Here is a 27,641-nt window from a genome sequence, read left to right on the forward strand (position 1 = left end):
AAAAGTCAACAACATTAAACATTTATGGACGGAGGCAGTACTAGCTAACGAGGAATCATCACCATACCCAGTCAAAAAGTCAGTGGTAAGTACTAAATAGTGAGTTTTACCAGCTAGTACTAGCTATATTCTCATGAGATATTTGCCACTGAAGAAGAGATACTTCTGAGTAAAACCATCTCCAGTTAAGGAAATAAAAGCAGTTCTACTTTCACTGCTTTGTCTTAAAAAAAAAAACTTTCACTGCCTAATTCCCACAGCACATTCAGGATGATCAGTAAAGCCGGCTGAAAGCAATGATAACGGTACATATCCAAAATTCGCATCTTCAGCAACACGCAAAAGAAGAGAGAATAAACCAATTTTAAAACGAAAAATCGAGCCAGACAAAGATATGGCATCGATCCTCTCTTCTAACAATCATCAGAAACTCTGGACACGCAGCACTAGAAACTAGAAGAGAGCCAGCCGGCCTGGGCTCCAAGAACACTATCCTCTCCCTTCAAGCTATCCAGCATCAGATGCCTCCTGATCTGTCCTACCATTGAACCAATTATTTGATAAATATCTAACCTCATGCAGCCTCCCAATCAGGGATTGGTGATAATTCTCCATTCAATGGAGGTGTTGCTTGGTGGAACTTTAGGACATGCGACAATTAAAAATGCACAGGGTTTTTTAACTATGGGCATTAGTACTTAAACTCTGCCAAACATTATACTGAAAAACATCGAGGTTGTGGTGGTTTCATATGTAAGATGAGTAACATAGCCGCGTTCATCTGAACCGCTAAGTTAACTTATCCTCTTGCTTTCCATGCGCACGTTTCCCGAACTAATAAACGGAGTATTTTTTACAAGTTTTTTTTTAAAAAAATTGTTTTAAAGAATCATATTAATATATTTTATGTTTTTAACAATTAATAAATAAATAATTATATATTAATCTATTATTACGTTTTTCACGACGAATAAGTTAATTTACCCCTCCTCTCACGAACGCGGCCATAGTCGCAAGTTTATTAGCCAAAAACATCGATAGAGTTATAGATACATGACTCCACTGTTTAAAATCCTGATATCCACGAATATCACATGAGTGCTATTATAATAGGGAATCTTAGTGATGCTACATATTTACTGGAGACCTCGTTCACTTCTATCGTGTGTCAGGAGACCCATATAGCATTCTCTCTTTGTATTTTAATAGACAATGCCATAAAATTTATTACATGTTTGATGATTTATCTTTATTAAATAAAGGGGTGATTGTGAAAAAAATTAAATGACATATTTACTATAATTTCTGAATAAAACTTTTATATACGTTTTCTTAGCGATCCAAAAGCTAAGGCTGAAGAATAAACAACACGAAAACAAATCTTAAAATCAACTTTAAATTTAATATTAAAAATTTAGATTTTGGGTTATAAGTATGAGCTTAAGTGAAAAGATGAAAACGAAAGATTTCATGAAAACATATGAAAATAGAAGTCGTAATTAAGATACATTTAGTATATAATAATTCAATCACAATAAAATAAATAACTATTATTTAAATAAACAAATAATACGAACGATCGAACGGATACCATAACGCCATCTATTGATACGCTGAGCAAGTACATTTTTCGTGTAATCTAAAATAATCCATTCCGCTCACTCCACAGTCAGTTTCTGCTTTAACGACCAACTTTCTGCCAAACACAACATTTTAGGCAGCTTTAGAATCTTACGGTCGCTGAAAGTGGGCCCCACTCCGCCGCCTATACATACACCCCTGCATTCTCGCTTAGCTGGAGCACCACCACCTGCTCGAGCCTTGAGCAAGCAAGCACTGCAGCCATGGCGTACAGGGTTCTCGAGGTCACCCTCCACTCGGCGAGGGACCTGAAGAACGTCAACTTCATCTCGCGCATGGAGGTGTACGCCGTGGCGACCATCTCCGGCGACCCGCTGACGCGCCAGTGCACGCCGTCGGACCCCTACGGCGGCCGCCACCCGGCCTGGAACGCCACGCTCCGCTTCACCGTCCCGCCCGCCGCCGCGGCCGCCGGCGGGTGCCTCCACGTCGTGCTCCGCGCCGAGCGCTCCCTCGGCGACCGCGACATCGGCGAGGTCATCATCCCGCTCACCGAGATCCTCTCCGGCTCCGGTGGGGGCGGCGGCCCCTACGACTTCGGCCCCCGCCCGCCGCAGTTCGCGTCCTACCAGGTCCGCAAGGTGAACCGCTCGGAGCCCCGCGGCGTGCTCCACCTCTCCTACCGTCTCGGCCCCGTCATCGCCTACCCGGTCGCGATCCCGGCCCCGGCCCCGCCCTCGCCGCCTTACGATTACCTCCCCCCTCCGCCGGACGCTTACCTTCCCCGTAAGCCGGCGCCGCCGCCCACGCCGTCTCCTCCACGACCTGTCGATAGAGTTGCCAAATCGCCGCCGCCGCCGCCGATGCCGTCTCCTCCGCGACCGGTCGAGAGAGTTGCCAAGCCGCCGCCGCCGACACCGCCGGCTCCGCGAGCTGCGGTGGGGCAGGTAGCCGCGTTGCCTGCACCTGTGGCTGCAAAGGCCGACAGGCATATGGCGACGCCTTCACCGGCGAAAGCCGACTGGCAGGTGGGTACCTATGTGCCGGCGGCGAGGACGAAGGGAAGGAACAATGGCAACCTGGAGTTCGAGATGGGGCTCGGCGCCGGGCTGGTCGGCGGCGCCATCGGCGGGATGCTGGCCAGCGACATGGTGTCCGACGCGGCGGTCTACAACGCCGGCTACATGGCCGGGTTCGCCGACCGCGAACACGCCGTGTACTGAACTGTTACTTGCTCGGCGAAGATGGTTAGCTTAATAAAAATCTCGTCTTTTTTAACCTTTGAGATTAGCTCAATAAAAGTCGAGAGGATTTACTTTGGCTGAGAGTTTGTAACTTTCTCTTTGGCTGGTGAATTGATCGACGTGTTGTATATATTCGTTGTTGGATATGATATAATATGGAAAAGTCTCTTTTACTCTTTTCATATATGCCGTTAAAAAACGATTTTTTATAGAAGTGATACGAGATGACAATATGTAATAATATCGTTCCCCCAAATATTTAGGTTCAACTTCGACTTCCACAGGTAGAAAATTATTTTGTCAATTTTGTTAGTATTAAAATTTGAACATATATATTTGTAAAGTGATATCATATATTTATCTAACTTGCCAATATATATTTAAAATTGTTAATAATCTAGTGGCACGAGTGAAACGAGGGTACATCCCCTCAGGAATAAAGCTTAGGCATTCCCAACCTAATGACTAGGATAGTGTCCATAACATTAAATAAGTTGCCATCTAGAATAAAAAATTATGTGCCAAGTGAATAAATGAGAAAATAGAATGAAACCATGTCTTGCATGAGACATGGTTTCTACACAGCATTCAAGATATCATGTGAAATAAGTAGCATTAAATTGAAGTATGGAATAGTGATGTTTGCATTGAAAGAGTAATGTCTAGTACTAGTTTCTTGATGATGTGGAGTTTATGGAAACTACATCTAGTGTTATGTGTTGGTAATGCCCTTATGATATACTTCCTTGGTATTGACGATACCGTTGATTTTTTAGCATACTTTTAATCATTCGTTTTATAAAAAACACTTATTTAATTATCATTATTTTTTATGATTGGATTCATTACTAAATATATTTGAAGTATATTTATATTTTCATATATTTGCATACTATTTCTATAAAATCAAAGATAAAACATTTACTAAAGAGTTAATAGTGTTATCTATTGAAATATGGATGGATTAATATGTATGTAATTTGGGCACAAAAGCTCAAGGGCAGACAGCATGCCCTGCACTCATCGCTAGCTGGGTCTCAGTTTGGACGAAAATTGGTCGTTCTGTTTTAATGAAATTCCGATTTCTAGGAAGGTCGGAACCAGATTTCGAGGTGGACCTAAGAATACTTTTACAAAATTTAGTTTTGAAATAGTAAATTTGATTGAATACGGGTCGAATTCGGTGAGTTCTCCCCGTTCAACATCTGTGAACCCCGTTCATCAGAGTAGGTACAATAGCGTACAATAGCATGTTATAAGACAGTTATAAGCATATTTTAAAAAGATGAGAGAGCGGAGAGAAGAGAGGTGAGCTATTAATTTTTAGCCAGCTACACACGGGCTCTAAAATAAAATGTGTGCATGACATGTAGTACCATGTAAACTATGGTATAAATTGGCTATTAGATTGACTATAGATAAATTGGAGCAAGTTTAATAGTATAACCAACTGCTGGCTCTAATTTATCTATAATCAATCTAATAGCCAATTCATACCATAGCTAGCTATAAACATATACAATTATGTCTCCACATATCATACGCATATTGTGTCGTGAAGTCCATGTACAGCTCTCTCAGTACTAGGCAAATTCGGACTCTGCTCCAGCTTCCAACACGGTTTTTCACGGCAACGAGCACGAAATCGCAGTGTTTTGCCCGAGACAGTTTAGTAGTACATAATAGCAATCAAACACGAAATCAACAATGCTTAGCAACACGAGTTCGTGTCCAATTCCATGCAAGAAACCACCATCTAATCATGGATGCATCGAGTCATAACAATCACGGCATCCTCCATTGATGTGGTGCATGCCTAGCTATACTCGAGGTCGATGATGATGGCGGCGGCAACCACTTCCCCCGCCGTCGCCGGCGGCGAGAAGCCGGGGCCGCTCGTGCACGTCGCGTTCAACCCCTTCTCCACCTGCTTCATCGCGGCCACGGCCACCGGCCTGCACGTCTTCTCCTGCGCCGACTCGCTCCACAGAGTCCTCCACTGGGACGACGTCGCGGTTTGCCCGTGCCCGGCGGACTCGGGCTGGAAGGTGGTGATGGCCGAGATGTACAACGAGGCGTTCGCCGCCGTCGTGTTCCGGCGGAAGAAGGACGGCGGCTCCGGCGGGTGCGTCGACAAGATCTGCCTGTGGTGCGTGCCGAACGGGCGGATGTTCCCCATGGACAAGGACCTCCCGTTCGACGTCGTGCGCGGGCTCTGCCTGGCCGGGGAGTACATGCTCGTCGCCGGCGACGACAGGACGGTGCTGTACGAGATCCCCTACTGCGGCTCGTCGGTGAAGAAGGTGAAGGCGGTGGAGACGGCGCCCAACCCGCTCGGCGCGGGCGCGCTGGTGCAGCCCGACAGCGGCGCGCGGTTCGTCATGGTCGCGCCGCAGAAGATGAAGGGCATGCTGCAGGTCCACCGCCTCGCCGACGACCACGTCTACGTGCGCGCGCACCGCTCGGCCGCCGCCGCCTTCGCGCTGTCTCACGACGGCCGGCTGCTCGCCACCGCCGGCTCCAAGGGCACGCTCGTCCGCATCTTCAGTACTAGCGACGGCAAGCTTCTCCAAGAGGTGTGTGAGTTTTTTTTTACCTTAATTAAGGAGTATCTCTGAGATACCAAAAATTTTAAGCGTAAAATTCTGGTTGTGCATTAAGTATTAAACCTTTACACTTAAAAAAAATTTTCTCCACACATCTTTTCAAGATGGTAAAGAAAGTATCTATATATTGGCTCTATTTTGCTTCGTTTTCTAAGTTTTTGTTATTTTTAAAATTATTTTCTAACATTATCATCAGTAGAAAAATCTTGCGGTTGATTTAGAGTTGTACACGAAAAAAATCTACTACCAACAATTAATTAATATGATAGTATAAATAGATCTATTTTATTGGATTAGAACAATACAGAGTATGTAGAACACATGCTGTTAAAATATGTTTTTGTTATCCATTTGTAGGTGAGAAGAGGCTCCGGTAGGGCCAACATATACTCAATTGCCTTCTCGTTTGATTCAAAGTGGCTGGTGGTCTCAAGCGACAAGGGTACCATACATGTATTCCGTATCAACGTTGAGTTGGCATCAGCTTCCTCCGAATCCAGCAGCGGCCATAATGCAACTGAAGCACCCAGTGCAAAAACGCCTCAAAGATCTTCATCTTATATGAAAGGTAATTTGGTTTTTTGAACCTGTTTAATTTTGCTATCTTTTGCATGGAGTATATGGTTTTTTGTGAATTTGTTCTATACTACCTGACTCGTTTTGTCATTTTGATATGCTTTAGGTTTATTGTTACCGAGCTATTTCACTTCAGAACGGTCATTGGCTCAGTTCCATCTACGTGAAGGTGTGAAGTACTTGGTCGCATTCAGTATCAGACCAAATATTGTTATCATCGTCGGCATGGACGGAAGGTGAGTCTCATAATTCTTTTATCTGTATCGATTTAATGATTTAACTCTCTCTGTTTTACTCACCTTTCTACCATAAAACTTTATACCATTCTTTATATTCATCTCTTAATCAATATATGTCTATATGTATTATCATTTAAATCTAGAAAATATAATAAAGTCTTAATTACATGTTGAAATGGAGGGAAGACGTAACATTATTCATCTTTGAATTCGGATGATAAATCTAATCTCTGTTGTGTGTGTTTGTGCAGTTTTTACAGATGCCAGTTTGATCCAGAAAATGGAGGAGAAATGAAACAGCTGCAATACACGGTCTTTTTTGAACAATTAGGGGAGATTTAGATGGTATTACGTCACAACATGCGATCATTTTACATTTATTTTTCTTTTGCTTTTGCAGTAGAAACAATACATTGTGTATGTATAAGCTGGTAGCAACCCTGTGCATGGCAACGGCAAATATTATTGAGAATGGGTTGGGAGATTCTTTTGGACTTTTGTTTTATTCTTTTGTGATGCGCGTGTATAGTATAGAAGGAGGACGCTTGCGCTATAAAATGTGATTTATTATGTGCGATGTAATAGTCTCATTTATATTATTTTCTATCAAGCAAGTTAGCTGTACAGTACACTACAAATTTTATCAAACTCCATTAATTATCTTAAAATGATTGCATAAGTGGGACACAAATTTACGTGCACTCAAGTATTATGCCTTTTTAAGAGTGAAAGAGTAATACCAAATGCTAGAAAATTGTTCGTGACACCTCTAACTGCAGCATGAATATACGTGGGAATGGATCAAGTCCCATAGATTCTTTTATAACTCTATTTAGTTTTTAAATTTTTTAGCTCAAAATTTCATTTAATTTTATTTTTAACTTATTTTGAACCAGCTCAGGCTCATTACCACCTTAACCATGACCGGCTTCCACGCGTTATCGCGTCCAACTCCCTCGTCCTCTGCGACTCTGTCTCTCTACCAGCATACATACACATGTATACACGCATTAGCAAATTCTAAAACTAACTCTAAAATTATCATAACTTGGTGTTGCTCAGTATTGTAGTAAAATGTTGCACTGGATTTTTTTTACATTGTTTCATAGTTTGTCTTTGATTTTTACATTTTTATTGATGTTTCAACCAGTAAAGAGTTGATGCTTCATATGTGAAAACTGAATGTTTCTATTCGTGATTCAAATTTGTTTTAATATTTTAGTATATTGAAGCATATTTTGATATAGTGATGAAACAAGGTGTTTTATTAGCGATGGAACATATTGAAGATCGATGTTTCATCCGCAGGAGCTAAATGTTTCAATCGTGATATAATTATGTTCAAAAATTTAATATATTAATTTTTTTTAAATATAGCCACGTAACACTGAACCCACCGTTGATTGTTTTGATCCAACGGCCGTGATTTAAAAGAAAAGAAACCCTCAAACCCTTAAAAAAGAATATAAATCCAAGGGGAATCCGGCGCACAAGAAGCCCTAGCCTCCATTCCCAATCCGCACTAAACCCTTCGTCGCCGCCGCCGCCGCCGCCGCCGCCGCCATGCGGGCGCTCGACGAGAAGGAGACCAAGATGGTCTTCGAGAAGCTCTTCAAGTTCATCGGTACCAACCTGAAGCACCTCATGGAGCGGCCCGCCGTGGAGGGGCCCGACCCGCAGCCCGGCCGCTACTGCCTCCGCCTCCACAAGAACCGCGTCTACTACGCCTCCGAGGCGCTCGTCCGCCGCGCCACCGCCGTCGCCCGCCCGCGCCTGGCGGGAGTGGGCACGCCCATCGGCAAGTTCACCCACGGCGGCGCCTTCCACCTCACCGTCCACGCGCTCGACCTCCTCGCCGCCCACGCCCGCCGCCGCGTCTGGCTCAAGCCCGACACCGAGCGCTCCTTCCTCTTCGGCAACTCCGTGCCCAAGTCCTCCCTCGCCCGCATCACCGAGAACACCCAGGCCAACGACGGCGTCGTCGTCATGTCCATGGCCGACGTGCCCCTCGGGTTCGGCGTCGCCGTCAAGTCGGCGCAGGACTGCAGGAAGGCCGACACCAACGCCGTGATTGTGCTGCACCAGGCTGACGCTGGCGAGTACCTCCGCCGGGAGGAGGAGCTCATGTGAGGTGAGAGCTGATTGCATCAACAGGGACTTGATGAACATTGTTACACCTCTTATATCAATTTTGGCATATGCATGGATTGTTTAATTGGTTATGAGATGAGAGGACTGCAGGTGCCAAAGTTTATTTACTTGCAATGCTGTGCTTGTAACAGATTGTGTGCTCAATTCTGTTGAGTTCTCAGATTAAATTGATGTTTTGATTTCAGGGTGAACTAAATTAGGGAGTGCTTCAAGCAGAATATGTGCTAAATCTTCAATTGTGTGAAAATCAATCTTATTGAATTCTAAGATTGAATTGTCTGATGTTTCATGAAAGCTTCATCATTCCCTGTATCCTGTGTATTGAGTGTTAACTACATATGTTGATAAACCTTATTACTCTTTTGTAGTCTTAATTTCTTACTGCTGAGTTCTGTTGCACGGACACAGTCTTAATTTTTGTAATCCAAAGACTATTCTTATATGCACGTCTTTGTGATGTGTTCACCTGCCTTAATTTTATCATCCTTACCGCTGAGTTGCATTGCGCAGGCATGTACTTAAATTTGGTAATCCAAAGACCATCCTTATATGCCTGTCTTTGGGATTGTTAACCTGCCTTCATTGATAAGTCTACAAGAGGGATAATCCTGTAGCATGCATTCTGTAGTGTAACTATATGAAGGGCGTTCAAAAGACATGTTTTCAGTTTTTCTTTTATATATACTCCCTCGATACTCGAAATTTAGGTCATTTAGGACATGATTTAGCATACCAATGACTCATTAATTTGGGTCTATTCTTCCATGTATGCCCTTATTAAATACAGTTCGGAGTCTATTCCTAGCAGAAGTCTCTCTTGAGCGGATTGGCTAGCATAAGCAGTGTTGAGCTTTAAGGTCTTGTGTTCCATACCCAGCTCCACACCTTATTTTGCATTTTTTTTTGTATGGTGCTGTAGCTTCACGCCCGCGAACCAAAGCAACGACAGGTTTCAATACACCTTGGGACTGTGTGCTTCGCAGGGGGCATAATTGTCTCAAAGTGGCTAAGGTTCACAGAACAAACAGAAAAAACGAAAACTTGCTCTTCCTCCAGAACGACCAAAATTTTGAGTACGGAGGGAGTACAAGATACAAGATCAATGAGCTTGTTTGTCGACTGTAGATACTATATCTGTTATATTCCATTTTTTTGTTTATTCTTTTGCAGTGGATAGATGATAGATGTACTCTGATATATCTCCAACTTGATCTGTACTGATTCTTGGTTCAAAATGATTCAAAAAGTTACCTTGTCATTATTAACTGTTCATACATGCTGCGCCTAGCATTAGAGGCCTTACCTTTGGCTAGGAAGCTTAGGATTGTAATTGCAAGCCTATGGTTTGATATTTTTATCCATAATTTTCCTTTGATTGTAGCTTATAGTGACTATCTGGTTGGCCTGAATTGCTATAATCAGATAAAATAGCTGACACGGAGGCACACACCATGATAGTCAGCTATGTTTTTTCCACTAGCAACAAACAATATGCTGGTTCACCTTTCTAGTGTTCTCTATGATGTTATGACCAAATGGCACTATGATTTGTTGTGCAGTAAATTTTTATTTGATGTTCCATAGCAGCTTTGCTTGATTATGTGGTCTGTAGAACAATTTTTCATAACCTGAAGGAAGGCGCTTATAGCCTATCACTCAGTTTGAATACGATTCTGATTTTACACTTTCCTGCTTGCAGGTGCTGAGGTTTGATGTTTGACACACTGGCATGACTGCAGGACTGAGGGGATGCAGGAAATTTAATTAATTGCCACTTTTACATGTTGAGTGACAATAGATTTGCCTCTCCCATCACTGTAGCTGCGAGGGGGATTAAGATGATATGGCAAATAGTGGCAAAAAGTTAAAAGTCCCGTTTAAGATAGTGGAGGTCTGCTGTATCATCTATCTAGTAGAAAATTTTGTTCACAGGTTGTTCTAGGGGCTATAAACTGTGTTAAGCTGTACGATACTTGCCGTATGCACAAATCCTGGGTTCGGGTGTCTGATTTGATTGGTTTAAGCTGTCAAATTATTTCTATAATCTATAGCACTGGGTATCTCCTGGAGTTTGCCACAGTAAACTGCAAAAAGAATGTCCATTGGAGAAAAAAAAGTGAGAGTAACTTTTTTGTAACAAAAGTGAAAGTAGCTTGCTATGCGCATCCGGGTAATCGAACCCCGGTCAGTACCGTGGGAGAGTACTATGATACCACTACACCAGATGCTGGTCGACCTGGATTTTATATGATTGCATTAGGTGGGCCGGTTCATTGAAGCCCAGCCCACATGGTGGCAATTGTTGTCTAATTTTTTTTTTCGATTTTTTGTCCGTGTGTTTTCCAAATGTTATATATATATATATATATATATATATATATATATATATATATATATATATATATATATATATAAATAAAAGTTCTTTCTTTTAGTTAATTTATTGTTTACACCATTAAATAGCTATAAAAAATAATCTTTTATATTTCGCCATTCATCTATAAAAGAACACAACCTATCCCTTTTCAAAATATATCGCTTCTAAAATTTAGATTTGTCTATGAATATAACTACTTTACCAATCTCATATCAATCAATCATAACATTCCTCTATTTAATTTTTTTCACGTATTTTCTTATATTAACCAATCAAGACCATTTCTTACTTCAACCTTGATACATCAAAGAAAAGGTATAAGTTTTTATTATTTTAAAAAGAACGAAGTAATATAATGTCATCCACATAGCTAAAGTTCTTTACGCCACTTGGAAAATTATCGTTTAAAAGATGTTCTTATTTTTGACCGCTCATGAGAACCATTTTATTCTGGACAAGATATATCATGTTGCAATGAGACGATGCTTCTTGTCGATTATGTTGTGATCTGAAGCCCGCAATTTGCTTGCCGTTTCGTATCCAGGGCAGCCTATGCGTTCAATTGTTGACTGTCACAATCTTCTCAGGCTGTCTTTTATTCTAACTGCAGCATTGTATCGTACTTTTAGTATAGATATGACTTGATTGATTATGTTTCTATTTAGAACCTATAATTAAATGTGTGCTATATTTCTTTTTCAAATACAGACACAGAGAATCTGGTCCATGCCGAAATTTTTTTGTTAAATAAACCATTTTAGCAAGTAATTTTATTACTAATCCATTGGGCAAAATTTTTCCAAAACTGAACCTTTTGGCCACGCCAGTGTTGGGTGGCGTGGCAAGATAACGCTGTCATGTAGCCTGGTCGGCGTGGCAAGCCGTTTCGCCACGCCAATGTTGGTGGCGTGACCAAAAGGTTCATACGGTGGAAATATTTTCCTGAAGATTTAGTAATAAATTATTTATTAAAAAGGTTTAAAGAATAAAAAAAATTCGTCCATGCCTCCACAGACCAGGCCCCAGCATCAGCATATTTACAGTGGAATTGCATGTTTTTTTTTTATAACCCATTACCTGTTTTAAAATTAAGGAGCTTTCATGCAAAGTATATCATCCCCATCTTTTCGCTTATGCTTATACTAATAAGCTAAACTTTGAATTTTCAACATTAAATTTAGAGTTAATTTTTAGGGTTTTTTACTATAGTTTATTTTCCAGCATCGGCTTTTAGATCGCTAAGAATACTTATATAAAATTTTTATTTTTACAAAAGGGTATGTAGTCTAGTGGTTGTAATGACCTGAATAGCATTCTAAGATCTTGAGTTCAGATTTTCGTAGGAGCGAATTTTAAATTGGATTGTTTGAGGGAATAAGTTCGCAATTTAAAATGGCTCCATATATCAAGAAAAATAAAAAAAACTTATATTCATAAATTATTTTTTGTTTAGAAATATGTCGTTTAGCTTTTCTATGAATGAGTTATGTTAAACCCACTTAAAGATAAAGAGTATGGCAAAAAAAAGAGTATTTCTTAATTTGTGTGTGTCATACTTATACATCGGCCATTCTAATATTCTTTGTATTGTTCTAATTTTATCAGTTCTTCGAAGAAAGTCTTTGCTTGTCTTTTCCAGCTATGGCTTTTTCCATAAAAAAAACAAACAATCATCCCCGAGACATGATATTTAGAACAAAAGCAGTTTGGACGCTACAAAATTAGGCTAATCCTTTGGCGCCCTACAACATTGGAAATTGCAGAATTCCATGGGATTAGTCCACAACACAATTACAAGGCCTAAAGGCCAAAACATATTCGGACTAGATAAGGAACACAATTTTTGTGATTTCAGACCACTCAAAAAGAATTTTGATGTGGGACCAAAACCATCTAAAATAATTTGAGATCTTTCCAACAAGCACTCATCAGCCTTGAGATTCCTTCTTAATCAGCGACTAGGTCCAGTTGAGTTTGATGTTGTCAAGAGGTTTGAATCCAAAACCAAAACATGAAAAATTTTATTCCTTACCTTTTATGGTCTAATAGTGGCGTGATATCATAAAAGAAGACTTGTAGAAGATCACTGTTTGGTCCTCACTCAACTTCATTTATCATCCATGTATTTCGTTGGTGCGTTCCCTATTACTTCACCCATGTAAGTACTTCTACAATGATAAAATAGACAACTAATAGTTTATCATCCTTTGTTTAAATATAAAATAAGTAAATCTTACATAGAAAAAGCGCACATGCGGTTCATAGACGTACAAAATAGCCATGGTCATATCCAAGCTAGTGATATCCTCATCAAAATATCACTACCCTATAAGCACTATAACCAAAATAAATTTTGTATTAGCAAATACAAGTATAATAAATTATACTGGTCTTTGGAAAAGAGTTCAGAATTTTGGATAAAACCACAAAAGGCCAAAATTGTAGGACACAATTATGGATATTAAGCAAGCCATTAGATGATGTTTCATCACTTGTCAAGAAATATTTCAAAATTTTCAGCACTGCACAAAAATGCTTCAAAAGAATTGTTTCAGATAGTACATCACTCGTTGAAAAATATTTTAACGAGATGAGTCATTTAAAAATATTGATTACAACACCAAGAAACCATTGTGTGCAACATCGCAAAAATGACTGCAACATGAATAAAACATTTTTCCACGGTAAGCATCATGTGCAATATTCGATTAAAGAGGATCAAATATTCCAATACAACAAAATACAACCACACGAACAATGGTTAGGAAATTTTTTCTGTCAAACTCTAACAAGTACTCCCTCCATCCCTAAATGATTGACACCATTGATTTTTTTATACACGTTTGACCATTCATCTTATTCATTTTTTTATAAATATGTAAAGCTATATGTATGTATAAAAGTATACTTAACAACAAATGAAATGATATAAAAATAATTAGTAATTATGTAAATTTTTGAATAAGATGAATGGTCAAACGTGTATTAAAAAGTCAACGGCATCAAATATTTAGCGACGGAGGTAGGACCTATTATTGTTCGTCATGTGTCTCTACTCCGGTAGTTGATCCATTTTCTTCCTCTATAAAATGGTTAGCACAACACTGTTGTCTCACACCTGAGATATTCTATCGATCGCTTAGACCGGATCCTGCAGGCACACTGAAGTTTCAACCAAGAACTGCCTTTGCATTTTTGACACCGGCGATGCAACTCCGGCCAGTCAGCTGTCACTACTTTAATTAGACCCTATGATGATTGACGACAATGGAACATTTTGCTTCATCAGTGGCTGCGTGGAGTTGAAAGGAATGAAGCAAATGCGCACGCACAAGAACTCGGTCAAGTTAGAGCAACAGTGTGCCCATGTCCCACATGAATGTCCTCGTGCGTTGACTACACGGTCCAGTGATGACGGCGGTAGTGGTCATCAGGAACACATCCTCCCTCCATGTTGCGCGTCCCTCCGTATTGACGAAAGTGGTAAATTATTTAGAAAAAACTATAATATATCATATGATAAATTTATAAGAAACAAATTTGAAAGTGTCATTAAAAAATGTCATCACTTTATAGTGGCAAATAGTCCCTGAAACAATTTGCTTGATCGGTGGCTGCGTGGAGGCGAAAGGAATGAAGCAAATGCGTACGCACCAAGAACTCGGCCAAGTTGGAGCGGCGGTGTGCCCACTTCCCACGTGAATGCCCTCGTGCGACAACTACAAGGTCTAGTGATGGCAGCGGTAGTGGGAATAGGGACCACGTCCTCCCTCCACATTGACATCTTATGTGTCCCTCCACATCGGCAGATGTGGTAAATTATTTAATAAAAACCTATGATGCATCATATAATAAATTTATACGGAACAAATCTGATAGTGGCATTTAAAAAGTGTCATCACCGTGACAAATATTCTCCGGAACACGCACTTGCAATTGGCGCGACGGCGCACCATCTATCCTCGTCCATGCGCCGCCCAGCTCCACCGCCACCCACCCGCTTTTATATATTCTCCTTTTGCTCTACCAATCTGAAACTTCTGTGCAGATATTTCCCATTTTCGTTACTCAAATGCTCGAGGATATAAAGATGTCGATTATTCTTGACCATTTATCCACCAATTCAGAGGAGCGGGCATTATATTTCTTTATCGGTTATTCTTTTGAAAGATCCTCTGAATTATTATGCTCTGGTGTAGTAGGAGTACATGTCAGCAGAAACATATACAAACAATAATTTAGGGCTTTAGGAATAACTAATCTACTGAGCTCACAATGGGGAATAATAGCGGAATAACGGTTGTTAAAGTTGATGATGTAATATACAGCAGCCTAACAACTGTTAAATTCCATTGGCAAAAGTCGATTGATGCCATGAAAGCTTGGTGTAGCACCGAATCTGCAGGAAAAAGTGCGTCACTGTCAAATACAAGAACATTTAGACCAAATTACATGGCTATATATGAATTAGCCATATACACGTCAATAGATTCCATCTGAAAAAGTAATCTTTACCAATCGAGGTGTTCATCCTCGTCTTTTTACTTCTGCTAATTGAAGTTGATTTTGAGGTTATTCACCGAAATTTATTTTTCAGCCTTATTTTTTAGATCACTAGAATATATATATATAAAAGTTGTATTCATAAATTAAATTTCATTGTAAATATATCGTTTTGCTTATTTCATGAAAAGGCTAAACAATTACCCCTGGTTTTCCCCTACGAATTTTTTATAGACACATCCTTCTAATTTAAATTTAGGACAATGTACACCAAAATTTGAAGCTATATTTAGATCAAAACATAAGGTTTGAATTGTTTTGCACTAGGGTGTTCAAGATTGTGAAAAGGAAAACGGTACTTTCCAGCCGATTAATTCTAATTAAACAAACAGAGGCTCAAGGTTTGTGAAAACTGATTCTCGCAATACTGGAACCTCTTATTTTGGGACCAGAACTTCTGATATAAGTTGGTCTGCAAACTTTTGGGAAGGATTTACGTCGATTTCTCGACAGATTTGAGAGCAAATTTTAAGTGGTTCTGACTTAGAATATGAGGCAAGACCACCCTCTGTAAATGTAAGGCGCCAAGGCTGATTACTCCAACCCACAATATTCAAAATAATCTGCTACCTTTACCGCTGTTTCTTTTTTTTTTTTGCATAGGATTAATAGTAACATAGCTATACTTATTAACTAACTAGAAAAAATACTCATATGTTGCACCGGATCAAATTAATTTTAATTGTACAAATTAAAATAAATTGCGTGTTGAGGTAGGAATAGTAAAACTATGGTTAACATGCAATTGATTTAAGAAGCGTACGTTGTATCAGAAAGTATAATTGATAGTAAATTATGCTCAACATCATACACTAATTAAATAAGATAGATGGTCTTTCGACAATGAAGAAATACAAAGGCACACTATGCCATGTCATGTCATTTTCAACCAAGTTTTCTTAGTCATTTTCAACCATGTCATGTCATTGATAGTAAATTATGCTCAACCATGAAATATAGAGGCACACTATGCCAAACACACTACCATTGTGTTATATGCTACAACCCACTTTCACTCAAGGTACACCACTCGCGTAGATGGAAGGCTTGCATAGTACGTGCGACGGGTGACGTGACCCGATCGGCTCACTCGGGCGTGATGGATTGGTTTAATGTGTTTGATTTTAATGTGTTTGATTTGCGGATAAAACTAAATATGATAGATAGTGAAGCGAATATTTCACGAAAACGTTGAATGAGTGTATCCAAGCGAATTGGCTGGATAAGCTCAACCACATTCACTAACAATGATCATTAGTGATAAATAATATTTTTTATTATTAAGTATCAACTAGTAATTTTAAATTAGTAATAATTGTGGATAATAGATATATTTTATTGTTAATTGGTACTAATTACTATAAGATCTATGATTAATAATTTATATATTATTCATTAGTAATTTAGTATGTTCATCTCATCCACCCATGTCCATCCACCAAAAAGAATATTGGATCGTGCCATTATAGAAAAAATATAGATGGCCATATTCTACCCACACCTTAACCGCCAATTAGCCCACGAGTTACACGGGCCGGCCGGTGTACATGTAAATATGTCACCGTGGAAATTGTTGTCATGCATGTGAAGAAAGCACACTCAGCTATCATGGTAGGAGTAAAGGAAGCGATGGATTAGAAGAACAGATTCATATGTAGGCGCCTATAAAAACGAGGTAGGAGATGTCGATCGACATATCTGCAAGAAGCTAGCAAGAAGCAAAACAAACAAGCTAGTGAAGGTGAAGGAGAGAGATCGAAAGGGAATTAGGGAAGGAAGAAGGGAATAATGTCGGGAGGAGGGGTGTGGGTGTTCAGGAACAACGGGGTGATGCAGCTGGAGGAGCAGGCGACGAGCAGGAAGGCGTTGGTGCACGTGGCGACGAACGAGGTGGTGCGGTCGACGGAGGCGCTGGAGCGGCGGCTCGGGGCGCTGGGGTGGGAGCGCTACTACGAGGACCGCGCCACCCTGCAGCTCCACCGCCGCGACGGCAGCGCCGACCTCATCTCCATCCCCCGCGACTTCTCCCGCTTCCGCTCCACCCACATGTACGACATCGTCGTCAAGAACCGCGACCACTTCAAGGTCGTCGACCTCCAACCCTAATCCATCCCTCCCCCCTCCCTTCTTCTCCATTAATCCACCACTACTCTTCCCTCTCTCTCTCTCTAAATATATATATATAGAGCTTGGTGTGCTGGCTTGGTTTGGGTTATTTTGTTAATTTCTACGTCAGATCGGTTCAGCTGATCTTTCTACATATATATGTACCTGCTGGTGGTAGTGATTAATACAATATTGTGATGTAATTAAGTGCGTAATAATGTGCACTGTGTGCTCGGTTGGTATGATTGTAGTTAAATCTTGTGTAATATATGGTTTCATATGTATGTATGATTGTACATCTTAATTATCATCAAATATTGCTTAATTATATATATGTTAACTCCATATGTACTACCACTGCACGTACAATGCCCTCTGTCTGTGTCGTCGATCGATTTGTCGACATGTATACGACAAAGAGCTTTACAAAAAAAGAAGAGGAATCTGAACAGAGGTGTATCCTGTGGAATCTTCCATCTCGGTGATCACCAGCGTAGCCTCGCTTAGAGCAAGTTCAATAGTATAGTCAACTACTAGCTCTAATTTATCTATAGTCAATCTAATAGTAAATTCATACAATAGTTACCTACAAAACATCAATACATGATCTCACATATCATACTGGCTACAAATTAGTAGCCCACCTCCCTTCTCTCTCATCTCTTATCTTTTTAAAATATATTTATAATTGACTTATAGCCTCTATTGTACCTGCTCTTACCTCACGGTGTGCTCTACACTGCCCAGCGTCAGCTACCCGCCTAATGATCTGCTATATAGGTCCGGTATGGTGAGCTTATGACATCTATAACTTCTTTCAGAATGATCAATCATCTCTCTTAATTAATATTCGAGATTCTCATCTACTGTCTTCGTTCTAAAAAAGCCTCATTTTCAGCACCAAAGTTTTTTGAAAAAGATTGTTTTTCTAAAAAATAATAGAAATTTTATTGGACTCAATCAATTACATCAAGGTTATGTGAACTTCAAGCTTTACACCGAGAACAATACTGTAAAATATTTTAGTAATCTACTATACGGTGCTGTAAATTAGTATCGAGTCCAATATGTGGACTCACATGTCACTTGAATTACGATACTGTTTGAGTCCACCATACAAATAATACAGTTTTAGATGGAACAAATCCACATTTGTAATAATTATGAAAGCATCCCCTTTTCACTTATGTCAAGAAAGCATTAATTATTGATGATATGTTTTCAAAGGAGCAACATTAGATATTTCTCAAATGACAAGTTTACTCCTTAATAGGATTAAAATAACATAATGTATTGGAGAGACAAAAGCAGCAATGTACGGGATTTTACTAGTTAAGTTACCTGAGGAACTCTTTTAAACCTTCAAAATATGGTTTAATATGTGAGATCCACGTAGCATATGAGATTAAATTTAACTACCATAAGTTAAAAAAACAAATCCGACTGTAAATATGTGTATACTATTTAGAGCTTATTTTTTCTTTTCGTTGAAACTTACAAATACCGAATTTGGACATGCATATTTATAATGATATCCCATATTTACATGTCTTATCAAAAAAAATATTTTTTTTCATAACATGTAAAAAATGAGGACACTGTTCTTTCGAGGAATTAGAACTCATTTCCATAATTTTGCTGTCTGAAACTACTGCTGCTAAGATGGCCGGTATCGATGCTGGCTTTTCGCCATGACTGTGATGTGTGCCGGTCAAGTATAGCTCCCGACCGGATGGGTCCACCACTAGGAGAAATATATTCTGATGATGTATACAAGGATAGAGTTGGATGAACTAAAGCCAGCTCTCATTGGTTAGCTATGTAGTATATACGGCCTGAAAGTGGACGCACGACGGATACGAAATCAAATTAATGGTCATGGAACCGATACCAATCCTATCTACTACTTCAACATACATACACCTCATATGTAAAGCGACATAATTGCATCTTTTTTTATCTACTATCTCCATTCTGAAATGTATGTCGTTCTAGGATGCTTATAGTTAAATCTTGTAATCTTATATGACTAAGTAATGTAAAAAAGAATTAAAATTTGATATAAGAAAATGATATTGATATATATATATATATATATTCAAAAAGTAGCGATGAAATATGTTAGAAAACAAAGAGTAATTTTATTATTGTTTAAAAGGTGTCAGGAGGTCCCACAATTTCTATTGTTCATTTAGATACCTCTAGGGTACTTTATATCTTGAGTATAAATTTTGGTATCTATATTATTTTTTCAAAAATGGTAAAATTGTTCTAAATTAAAATAATTGTTCTCTCACTGTTTTGTACGTATGTCTAGATTTATTAGTATTTATATTAATTTATACCAGAAAATTTTATGTTGTGAAATGGAGGCACTAATACACTGCCAGAAAAACTAACAGTTGGTGAGCCCTACCACACTAATTAAGCACTATGTCAGATATGATTGGCCATCATCACTGCATTTGTTTCAGTTCCATTCCTTCTACCAGTACAAAACAAATCGGAAAATCACATCAAACATCATCGCAGTGTACTACGACGTGTTGCTGGACACTTTAATATGTTCCCAGTTTCCAGCGGCGGATCACATGTTCTTGAATCGGAAAAGTCGTATGAACAATTAAGTGAGTAGTCGTCAGGTAGCATACCTTTGAAGGCGGGAGACAAGTGTTGTGCAACCACCCAGCTGATGACGGGGCATTTTCACTGCCTCTGCACTTCGCATTTGCCGTTTTGCAGGCGAGAGATTTAACCTGCAACCACCAACCCGATCGATCGATCGATCTGCAGGTTTGCTTGCATCTGAAAAATGTCCTCTTCTAGGTGAGGTACAGTACACTTGTTGTACAAATTAAAGCCATATATACAAGTTGCCGCTCGATCTGGCCATAATTCAACCTGTCTCGCAGTGATCGATGGCGGAGCAGCCACCGCCGCCACCTCCATCTCCTCCTCCGGCGCCGACGACTGTGCCGGCGGCTCCTCCGGTAAGCACATGCGTACGTGCTGACCTCATCAGAATTCAGGGGTGTTCTTGTGTTCAGAGTTTGAGTTTCTGATGGTGCGCAGCGTGTGCCTGTTTGTTCATGTGGATCTGCAGAGGTTGGCCGGGTTTGAGCAGTTGGACGCTCGCATCAAGGTCGGTGGATTGCTGGGCCCGTTTCTCCGTTCTTGGTACTGAAATCTTCAGGTGATTTAGCATTGCGATTCGTTTCGTTTTGCAGGAGCTGACCTCGTCGCAGGGGCAGTTGCTGGACAAGATCCAGAAGCTCAAACTGGTATGAAAATGTGCATCCCAATACTTTGCTATTTGGATTGGAGAGTTTATTTGTGTTGACGACAAGATCATGGAGAATGAACTGCAGGAGGTGCAGAACTGGCGCTCCAATCTCGAGACACAGGTCAAAACAAGCCAGAATGTGAGTAATGTTCATCCTATCCATGTAACTGTAGGAAAACTCCTACTTTCCTTTTCCTGTAGCAAAACAAATGGCATATCTTATAGCCGATGATGGCAAGTTGGCAACTCATGCAGGAACTTCTGGAGCTGAAGAAGGGGCTCAATTCTGAAGTAGAGCTGCTGAAATCGGTCTCTCTTTTATCTCTCATGTTCATGTTTTTTTTTTCACTTCTGAATTCCGATTCTTAGATCTTACCACTCATGCTTCTGGCATTTGATTCTAGGAAATGAAGGAAATCAAGTCTGCAATCCAGGAAGAGAGGACCAGCTTACAGACTCAGTTTGTAGATACAGAGAAGGTTATTACTCTAGTACCATCTTTATCTTTGTTTACTGAGCCATTACTGCCGGTTCTGAATCTGCGATGACTTGCTTCTGTTACAGAGCAACGAAGACACAAATCAAGCCCAACATCCCCAAGAACAAGTACAGGAGATTGATGCCGGTGTCTATACAGAAGAACAAGCTGAAATGGAAGCATGAGTTGGTGCTCTACACAGATATGGTTGTGCTGCTAGATGTGGGGATCCATTCAATGCATTGCACAAAAATGTTCAGTGTATAAGGACTTGAATTTCGGTAAATACATACACGCACTACATGACAGGGAGGGGCCAAACTTGCACACTTGCGAGTTTCCTAGTGCATGTTTGTATATCAGTACTGGCAAATTGAAGTGCTGTTGTGACAAACAAGCAATTTCCCTAGTACACTCACAAGAATTACTTGAGTTGTAATCATTTCATGTACTCTCTATTTTGAAACTAGTTTTTGTACTCCCAAATCATGCAGATCTAGATGGTTCAGTAACAAACTGAGCATTGAACATTTGTGTATAAGCTCTGGCACTCCGCATTCCTATTATTGTCTTATGCCCAGCTCCTCCAGCTGTCTGATGGACAACTTATCTGATCCACTATTTCATCATATATTACAAGCTGAGTAACATTATGTACTTCATGCTAGTAATTTCAGTCTGGCCAGGACAGCTTACACTGCTGCACCCACAAAACTTACTTTGTTTGTGGCAAAACATTTTTCCTTTTATCTGAGTGAAGGCTCCCTACAAGCGCAGAATACAGAGTGTCATCCGGGATCAATCCATCTCCCAGCATATTGTCGTACAACTGGAATGCCTCCTCTGATCTCCCTTCCTTTGCCAGGCCAGATATCAAAGCTGTATATGCCACAATGTTAGGTTTGGAACCTGTCTGCTTCATCTCTTCAAAAAACCTCAGTGCCACATCCACTTTCCCATTGACACAGTGCCCGTGGATTAGCGCTGCATAAGAGTATACGTCTGGAACAAGTCCTTTCTTCTCCATCTCCTTTTTGAACCTCTCAGCCTCACGTATGCTCCCATTCTTGATGTACCCATCCATCATAACATTGTAGGTTACCAGACTTGGTTTTGCCCCATTCCCTTCCATATTTCGAAACAGCCTTCTCGCCTCAACCATGTCACCTTCATTGCAATGGATGCTGATCAACGTAGTGTAGCTGACATGGTTTGGTCTAACACCCTTCTCAATCATGATATGCAATAGATTCTTGGCCTCATCCATTCTATTAGCCCTGCGAAGTCCACATGCTAATGTGTTGTATGTATATACATCCAGCTCAATGCCCATCTTCTCCACGATCATCTTTACTTCAAGAGCCTTGTCCACCATATTTTTACGACAGTAACCATCAATCATTGTATTAAAAACAATTTGGTTAATTCCCACCCCTTGAGCTTGCATATCTTCCAGTAACATCTTTGCAGCATCCATCTGCCCAATCTTGCAGAACCCATTGATCAATGCTCCATATGTGCGCTCATTTGGCTCAATGCCATTCACAACACATTCATCAAACACCTCCGATGCCCTCCGCACATTCCCTGCACGGCAATAAGCATTAATGACTGCACTATAAAAGTACACATCCCCTGCAATATTTTTCCTCTTCATCTCATCAAACACGGCCTCAACCTTACTGATATCTCTGGACCCTGACAAACCATCGACGAGGATCGTATATGTCCCAACAGTTGGCTCAATGCCTTCAGTTTCCATTACCTTTAACACCTCCGCTACCCGATCATCATCTTTTCCGCGCGTGTATGTGTCCAGCAGCGAGTTATAGCACAACGCGTTAACCTTCACGCCGTGTCGAGGCATTTCGTCGAGCAGCTGGCGGGCGTGGATGACGCGGCCAGACTTGCAGAACCCGTCGACGATGATAGACGCAGAGAGAGGAGTGACGGAGTCAGGACAAGAAGTGATGGCCTGTTTGAGGAGGTCGGCGGCGGTTTCCAGGTGGCCTGCTCGTCGGAGGGAGAGGAGGGAGGAGGTGAGAGAGCGAGGGTCCAGGCCGCCGAGGCGGGATACGGTGAGCCCGAACGCCTCGGCCGCGCGAGTGGAGGCGCCGGAGTCTGCGTAGGCGCGGAAGAGCATGTCGTAGAAGGCGGTGACGGCGTGCCGCGGCGCTGCTCGGGGGAGGGAGGAGGCGGCCAGGTCAGCGAACGGGACGGCGAGCAGGCGAGGCGTGATAAGGGAGGCGAGCAGCGACTTGGCAGCCGCGAAGCGGCGCGCGGACAGGAGCGACACAAACCCCGCCAGCGGCGTGGCCAGGAGTGGCGCCGGCGGCGACTCGGAGTCGGACGCCATCGGCGGGAGCGGAGCTGGTGGAAGACGAGCGAGTCTAGGTGGGCCTCGATTTTCTTGATGCTGAAGATACTTCTCCAGATATCGGGCCAATAGTTTCTATGGGCTGAACTGATGGGCCAATAGTTTTGTGTTGACTCAAATTACGGCCTATTCAATGGTGGGCCCAGAAATGTGCTCCTCTGCTGGACTTTACGTGGGCCGCCTTGGGACACCTTCAAACCAGTTTATTGATATTACATGGTACTCCCTCTATATTTCTATATTTTTATATATGACACCGTTGACTTTTAGGATTATATTTGACCATTCGTCTTATTTAAAATTTATATTCAAATATACAAAATTATAATGCATACTTAAAGTTCCTATAATAATAAATCATATTAAACAAAATAATTAATAATTAAATAATTTTTTTAATAAGATAAATGTTCAAACGTGGACCTAAAAGTCAACGTCGTCATATAAAAAAATATGTAGAGAGTACATTATTAGTTGATGTAAGTATATATAATATTCCCGTTATAAAATTTACTATCATTGTATTAACCGATTGTCGTCTCCATCATAAAATATGCCCCAATTCATAATTAAAAACAGCTATATTTTGACCGTCGGTAGTTTGGCTTGTGCCTTGACCTAGGAGCTAGCCCTCGCTCAGACAGGTGCATCCATCCATATATACACAAAATCGGACGTCTGATATTGATGTCTAACTCAGACTCAACTTGATCTTAAGGACACTAATTAACCAACCAAAGTCCTATGCCCTTGGGTCATACACTCAGTACTCCTATATGGGGTTTTGATGTGTACGTGTACTCGTCGACGACGTCCCTCGTGCCTCTGCCCACATGCATGCATATCGGGAACCCTGCATGTACACGCCGCACACGTGCGCGCGTGCGGCGGCGGCGCAGTAGCTTCGATCCAAAACCTTCGTGCGCTTGCACCGGCGAACTGGCGGCGGCGGAAACGAACTGCACTTGCGGCGGCGAAACAGTATATTTGGAGTGCTGATACAGTTAGTTCATGTGTGTTTGATTAATGTTGGAATTTGGAAGCAAGCCAAGCAAGCAGGACGGCTGTGGCGCCGGCCGGGCAGCTGTGCTGTGCTGTGGCTGTGGCTGTGGCTGCCTTTCTGCAGGCGGAATTTATAATCACAGGCCCTGCTTTTGATGGAGAAAGCTCAGCACACTTACCGCGGCAGCCAACGAGCAGCAGTACTAGCATCTACTCCTGCCCCTAGCCACCCTGCCAGCTGATCGATCAATGCTTTTCTACTGCACCCACGGCTACACAACGCTCTGATTTTTATTTAATGATATAAATAATGAAATAAATTGTTATAAATTTTAAAGTTGTACTATAAAAATATATAATATGGTAAAATTTTATATAGCATTTTTTATAAAAACATATCTCATTTGGTAATTTAAAATCATATGAACTGAAACCGATGAATAATCTGAAAATAAGCACAGTCGAGTGAATATGATAGGGTGACGGAAAAGAGAAGGGAAAAAGCTATAGAAAAGAAGGCAGTAGTATGGACTATGGAGAATCTGATCGACGATCAGGGGCGGAGTGCAATGCAAATGCAACTTTTTGCCTTTTCTTGCGTTGCATATTCGTCCTTGGAGGAGATCACATCGATTTGATCCCATTACGGTGGGAACAGTCCCCTGAATGAGTGAATCCCCAACTGCCGTTGCTTTTCATTCCAGCTTCTCGACAATATTGCTACGAGAAAATCTAAAAAATACCACTAAACTGTTATTGACAAGTGCGAGTTCTAGAAAATATTATTGTATAAACGAATTTACATAGCTGTAAATCCACTTTTCTTCTTTCTCATCCTTTTTCTGTTTTAAATCAGTATTTAGTCGGTTTATAGTCTACTATTATTCATGCTGTTATTAGACTTGCTCTCGGGGTTCAGGATACAACACACAACACAAGCGGTTGCTGCTTGCTCAGTCATATCATATACGCACAAGGATAACACAGGATGTGTATCTTCGTCATGACAGCTGCTAGTGAGGAATTAGGCAGAAGAGCTCTGCCAACACCCAACTGTTTACAGCTAAAACCTTGAGGTAACCATGCCGGTCAAAGGTACGGAGTAGTTGCTAGACGAGAGGCAAGACAATCCGACGCATTTCAGTCTCGCAGCATCGGGTAAGGTATAATTTAAACAAGCAAGAACAGCGACGGAGCAATTAACGAGGTGTGGGGGAAGAAGAATTATTCAAATCCTGATTAATTAAGCTCGTGAACCCTTCTTTCTTCTCCGGGATCGAAACGAATAAACCGCGAGCTATGCGCCCAGCTCGCCGGCTCGCCGTACGTACCTCGAGCTGCTCAACGCTGCAATCTGCGAGATCGATCGATGGCGATGGCCGGGCGGGCGGCGTCGTGGTGGGGATTCCGGCGCATCTCGGGGCTCGCCGCCGGTGGCCGCCGTCCGATGCGCTGGCCCACGTGGCCGGTACATGTAGGGTAGGGGGGCGGCGGGTGGGCCCCAGCGGCGAGATAATGATATGATAATACGGCGGCAAGGACGTGGCCAGCAGCTTTTCTTTGGACAAGGAATAATTACGACCCTGACAGAGATGTTTATTTACGAACAGCTAGAGCACCGTAGTTCCACTCTCTCTCCACCTGTTCACGGTGAGATGTTTAAGGTCATTTGAAACAAAAAATATATATATAGGAATAGCAAAACAAAGATGCAGATTTTTAATAGAAATATAAACGTAAAATAGAGTAAAATAAATGAATATGGATGATCCATTGTTAACTACCATTTTCCGTTACTTTTAAGATGAACGTGCAAACAAACAAACCACGCCATGCCTCGCCCACAACCACGGCCCGCGCGGGCTTGCCCGTGTGGCTTTCCTTTGTTTCCTTGATCCTCTCAATTGGTGCTCATAATGATAATCTATTTAAGTTGAATCAATTTCTTGCTAATATCCAATATGGGACTAATTTCACCTAGCATTGATTATGGAACGAAATTTGATGGACTTAATATTGGGCTACCATTTAATTCCAACAGAATTATTGCATTAGATTTACCTTAAGTAGGAGATAAATACATCGAGATTTTTAAAAAAAGAAATTTATGGAACACAAGCACTGAGATTTGAAAGTTAAAAGATACTCTATTTTTTTTACTATGTATAGGTATACATGAGGCAGCCTACAAATAAAGTTTTTGGGATAGATGGAGTGCATGTTACACTATGAATAATCTAATCCACTTTATTCTCTTACCAGTTACAAGACTATGACCGATGCAGTGACGTGACTAGTAGTCATAGCTTATCAGAATTAACGTGGCCGTGGGTTTATGTTCCCACAAGACTCTATGGGTTATGTGAAACTATAGTATCTTAGGCACAATTCAATTGAGAAGAGGACATAATTTATGTGTGATCTTATAAGTCATATGAACTTGCGTATAACTGCTTATTGGACTCAACTAGGACTACTCTGGTTTAGGAGGAGGTACGTGACCTACTATTAGTCTCATGAGCTGAAACCACTGGTTGATGGTTCTTAGGTTAGAGATGCACTAAGTTTCCAGGAGCATGCTCCTTCTACTTTAAAATATAAAATGTATTTTGTTTTGGTAATATAGTAGTTTAACAAAATATTACTCCATTACTCCCTTTGTTCTTAAATATAGCAAATTCTCTGGATGAATTTGGACAAACATTCATAGTAGTATATAATTTTTATAACACAAAATTGATATTATTAATATATTCTTATTTGAAAATAATCTATTATTAGTAGTTTTTGTCACAAAAATGATACTATATTAATAAAATAATTTTTAACCGAAGTGTTGTACTCCCTTCGTTCCAAAAAGATTTTAGTTTTAGCCAAAGTCACATATAACACCACGAAGCTACATAGATTAGGCTCGTTCACTTTTTCAAAACCATCCTAAAATATAAATTTCTAGGTTGTTTAAGCAAATATCAATGTATGGAAGATTTAAATAAAATACTAATATTTTTATGGAGGGAGTATAAAACTATAAATATGAAGTAACAGTTATTATGTC

General features: G+C 40.7%; 6 protein-coding genes and 1 non-coding gene across 8 annotated transcripts; 5 read left to right on the forward strand and 2 right to left on the reverse strand.

Moving 5' to 3' along the window:
* Positions 1 to 1,784: 1,784 nt before the first annotated feature.
* LOC102704269 (protein SRC2-like) lies at positions 1,785 to 3,059 on the forward strand. Its single transcript, XM_040526156.1, has one exon. The coding sequence runs from the start codon at positions 1,845 to 1,847 to the stop codon at positions 2,802 to 2,804; it is 960 nt and encodes a 319-aa protein (XP_040382090.1). The 5' UTR covers positions 1,785 to 1,844; the 3' UTR covers positions 2,805 to 3,059.
* Positions 3,060 to 4,666: 1,607 nt separating this feature from the next.
* Positions 4,667 to 6,828, forward strand: LOC121055012 (autophagy-related protein 18a-like). The gene is made up of 4 exons (XM_040526345.1): positions 4,667 to 5,401; positions 5,789 to 5,999; positions 6,114 to 6,243; positions 6,498 to 6,828. Exons 1-4 carry the CDS (start codon positions 4,667 to 4,669, stop codon positions 6,586 to 6,588), a joined length of 1,167 nt encoding a protein of 388 aa, XP_040382279.1. The 3' UTR covers positions 6,589 to 6,828.
* Positions 6,829 to 7,713: 885 nt separating this feature from the next.
* Positions 7,714 to 10,490, forward strand: LOC121054935 (60S ribosome subunit biogenesis protein NIP7 homolog). 2 transcript variants are annotated; one of them, XM_040525996.1, is made up of 2 exons: positions 7,714 to 8,377; positions 10,097 to 10,490. In XM_040525996.1, the coding sequence occupies exon 1, from the start codon at positions 7,810 to 7,812 to the stop codon at positions 8,374 to 8,376; it is 567 nt and encodes a 188-aa protein (XP_040381930.1). In that variant the 5' UTR covers positions 7,714 to 7,809; the 3' UTR covers position 8,377; positions 10,097 to 10,490. The 2 variants fall into 2 exon arrangements, with proteins under 2 accessions (XP_040381930.1, XP_040381929.1); XM_040525995.1 differs by lacking the exon at positions 10,097 to 10,490 and adding an exon at positions 8,583 to 8,915.
* Positions 10,491 to 12,292: 1,802 nt separating this feature from the next.
* On the reverse strand, positions 12,293 to 12,393 carry LOC121055058. Its single transcript, XR_005812277.1, has one exon. It is a non-coding gene; the product is annotated as a U6 spliceosomal RNA (small nuclear RNA).
* Positions 12,394 to 16,988: 4,595 nt separating this feature from the next.
* LOC102703703 (flowering-promoting factor 1-like protein 5) lies at positions 16,989 to 17,768 on the forward strand. Its single transcript, XM_006658030.3, has one exon. It carries the CDS (start codon positions 17,126 to 17,128, stop codon positions 17,441 to 17,443), a length of 318 nt encoding a protein of 105 aa, XP_006658093.1. The 5' UTR covers positions 16,989 to 17,125; the 3' UTR covers positions 17,444 to 17,768.
* Positions 17,769 to 20,008: 2,240 nt separating this feature from the next.
* Positions 20,009 to 21,675, forward strand: LOC102704543. The gene is made up of 8 exons (XM_015839931.2): positions 20,009 to 20,269; positions 20,356 to 20,433; positions 20,516 to 20,585; positions 20,671 to 20,724; positions 20,812 to 20,865; positions 20,982 to 21,035; positions 21,131 to 21,205; positions 21,291 to 21,675. Exons 1-8 carry the CDS (start codon positions 20,256 to 20,258, stop codon positions 21,387 to 21,389), a joined length of 498 nt encoding a protein of 165 aa, XP_015695417.1. The 5' UTR covers positions 20,009 to 20,255; the 3' UTR covers positions 21,390 to 21,675.
* A 78-nt stretch (positions 21,676 to 21,753) lies between these two features.
* Positions 21,754 to 23,560, reverse strand: LOC102703987 (pentatricopeptide repeat-containing protein At2g32630-like). The gene has a single exon (XM_006658031.3). The coding sequence runs from the start codon at positions 23,558 to 23,560 to the stop codon at positions 21,920 to 21,922; it is 1,641 nt and encodes a 546-aa protein (XP_006658094.2). The 3' UTR covers positions 21,754 to 21,919.
* Positions 23,561 to 27,641: the final 4,081 nt, after the last annotated feature.

This window comes from Oryza brachyantha, chromosome 7, assembly GCF_000231095.2.
Source record: "Oryza brachyantha chromosome 7, ObraRS2, whole genome shotgun sequence".
Classification (NCBI taxonomy): Eukaryota; Viridiplantae; Streptophyta; class Magnoliopsida; order Poales; family Poaceae; genus Oryza; species Oryza brachyantha.

What these genes read in the sequence shown, in the direction of transcription:
- LOC102704269 (XM_040526156.1), top strand. Translation starts at nt 1,845, where the DNA reads ATGGCGTACAGGGTTCTCGAGGTCACCCTCCACTCGGCGAGGGACCTG.
- LOC121055012 (XM_040526345.1), top strand. Translation starts at nt 4,667, where the DNA reads ATGGCGGCGGCAACCACTTCCCCCGCCGTCGCCGGCGGCGAGAAGCCG. An exon ending in ACGGCAAGCTTCTCCAAGAG is followed by an intron (nt 5,402 to 5,788) that starts GTGTGTGAGTTT and finishes ATCCATTTGTAG; the next exon opens with GTGAGAAGAGGCTCCGGTAG. An exon ending in ATCGTCGGCATGGACGGAAG is followed by an intron (nt 6,244 to 6,497) that starts GTGAGTCTCATA and finishes GTGTTTGTGCAG; the next exon opens with TTTTTACAGATGCCAGTTTG.
- LOC121054935 (XM_040525996.1), top strand. Translation starts at nt 7,810, where the DNA reads ATGCGGGCGCTCGACGAGAAGGAGACCAAGATGGTCTTCGAGAAGCTC.
- LOC102703703 (XM_006658030.3), top strand. Translation starts at nt 17,126, where the DNA reads ATGTCGGGAGGAGGGGTGTGGGTGTTCAGGAACAACGGGGTGATGCAG.
- LOC102704543 (XM_015839931.2), top strand. An exon ending in CTGTGCCGGCGGCTCCTCCG is followed by an intron (nt 20,434 to 20,515) that starts GTAAGCACATGC and finishes GATGGTGCGCAG; the next exon opens with CGTGTGCCTGTTTGTTCATG. An exon ending in AGGTCAAAACAAGCCAGAAT is followed by an intron (nt 20,866 to 20,981) that starts GTGAGTAATGTT and finishes CAACTCATGCAG; the next exon opens with GAACTTCTGGAGCTGAAGAA.
- LOC102703987 (XM_006658031.3), bottom strand. Translation starts at nt 23,560, where the DNA reads ATGGCGTCCGACTCCGAGTCGCCGCCGGCGCCACTCCTGGCCACGCCG.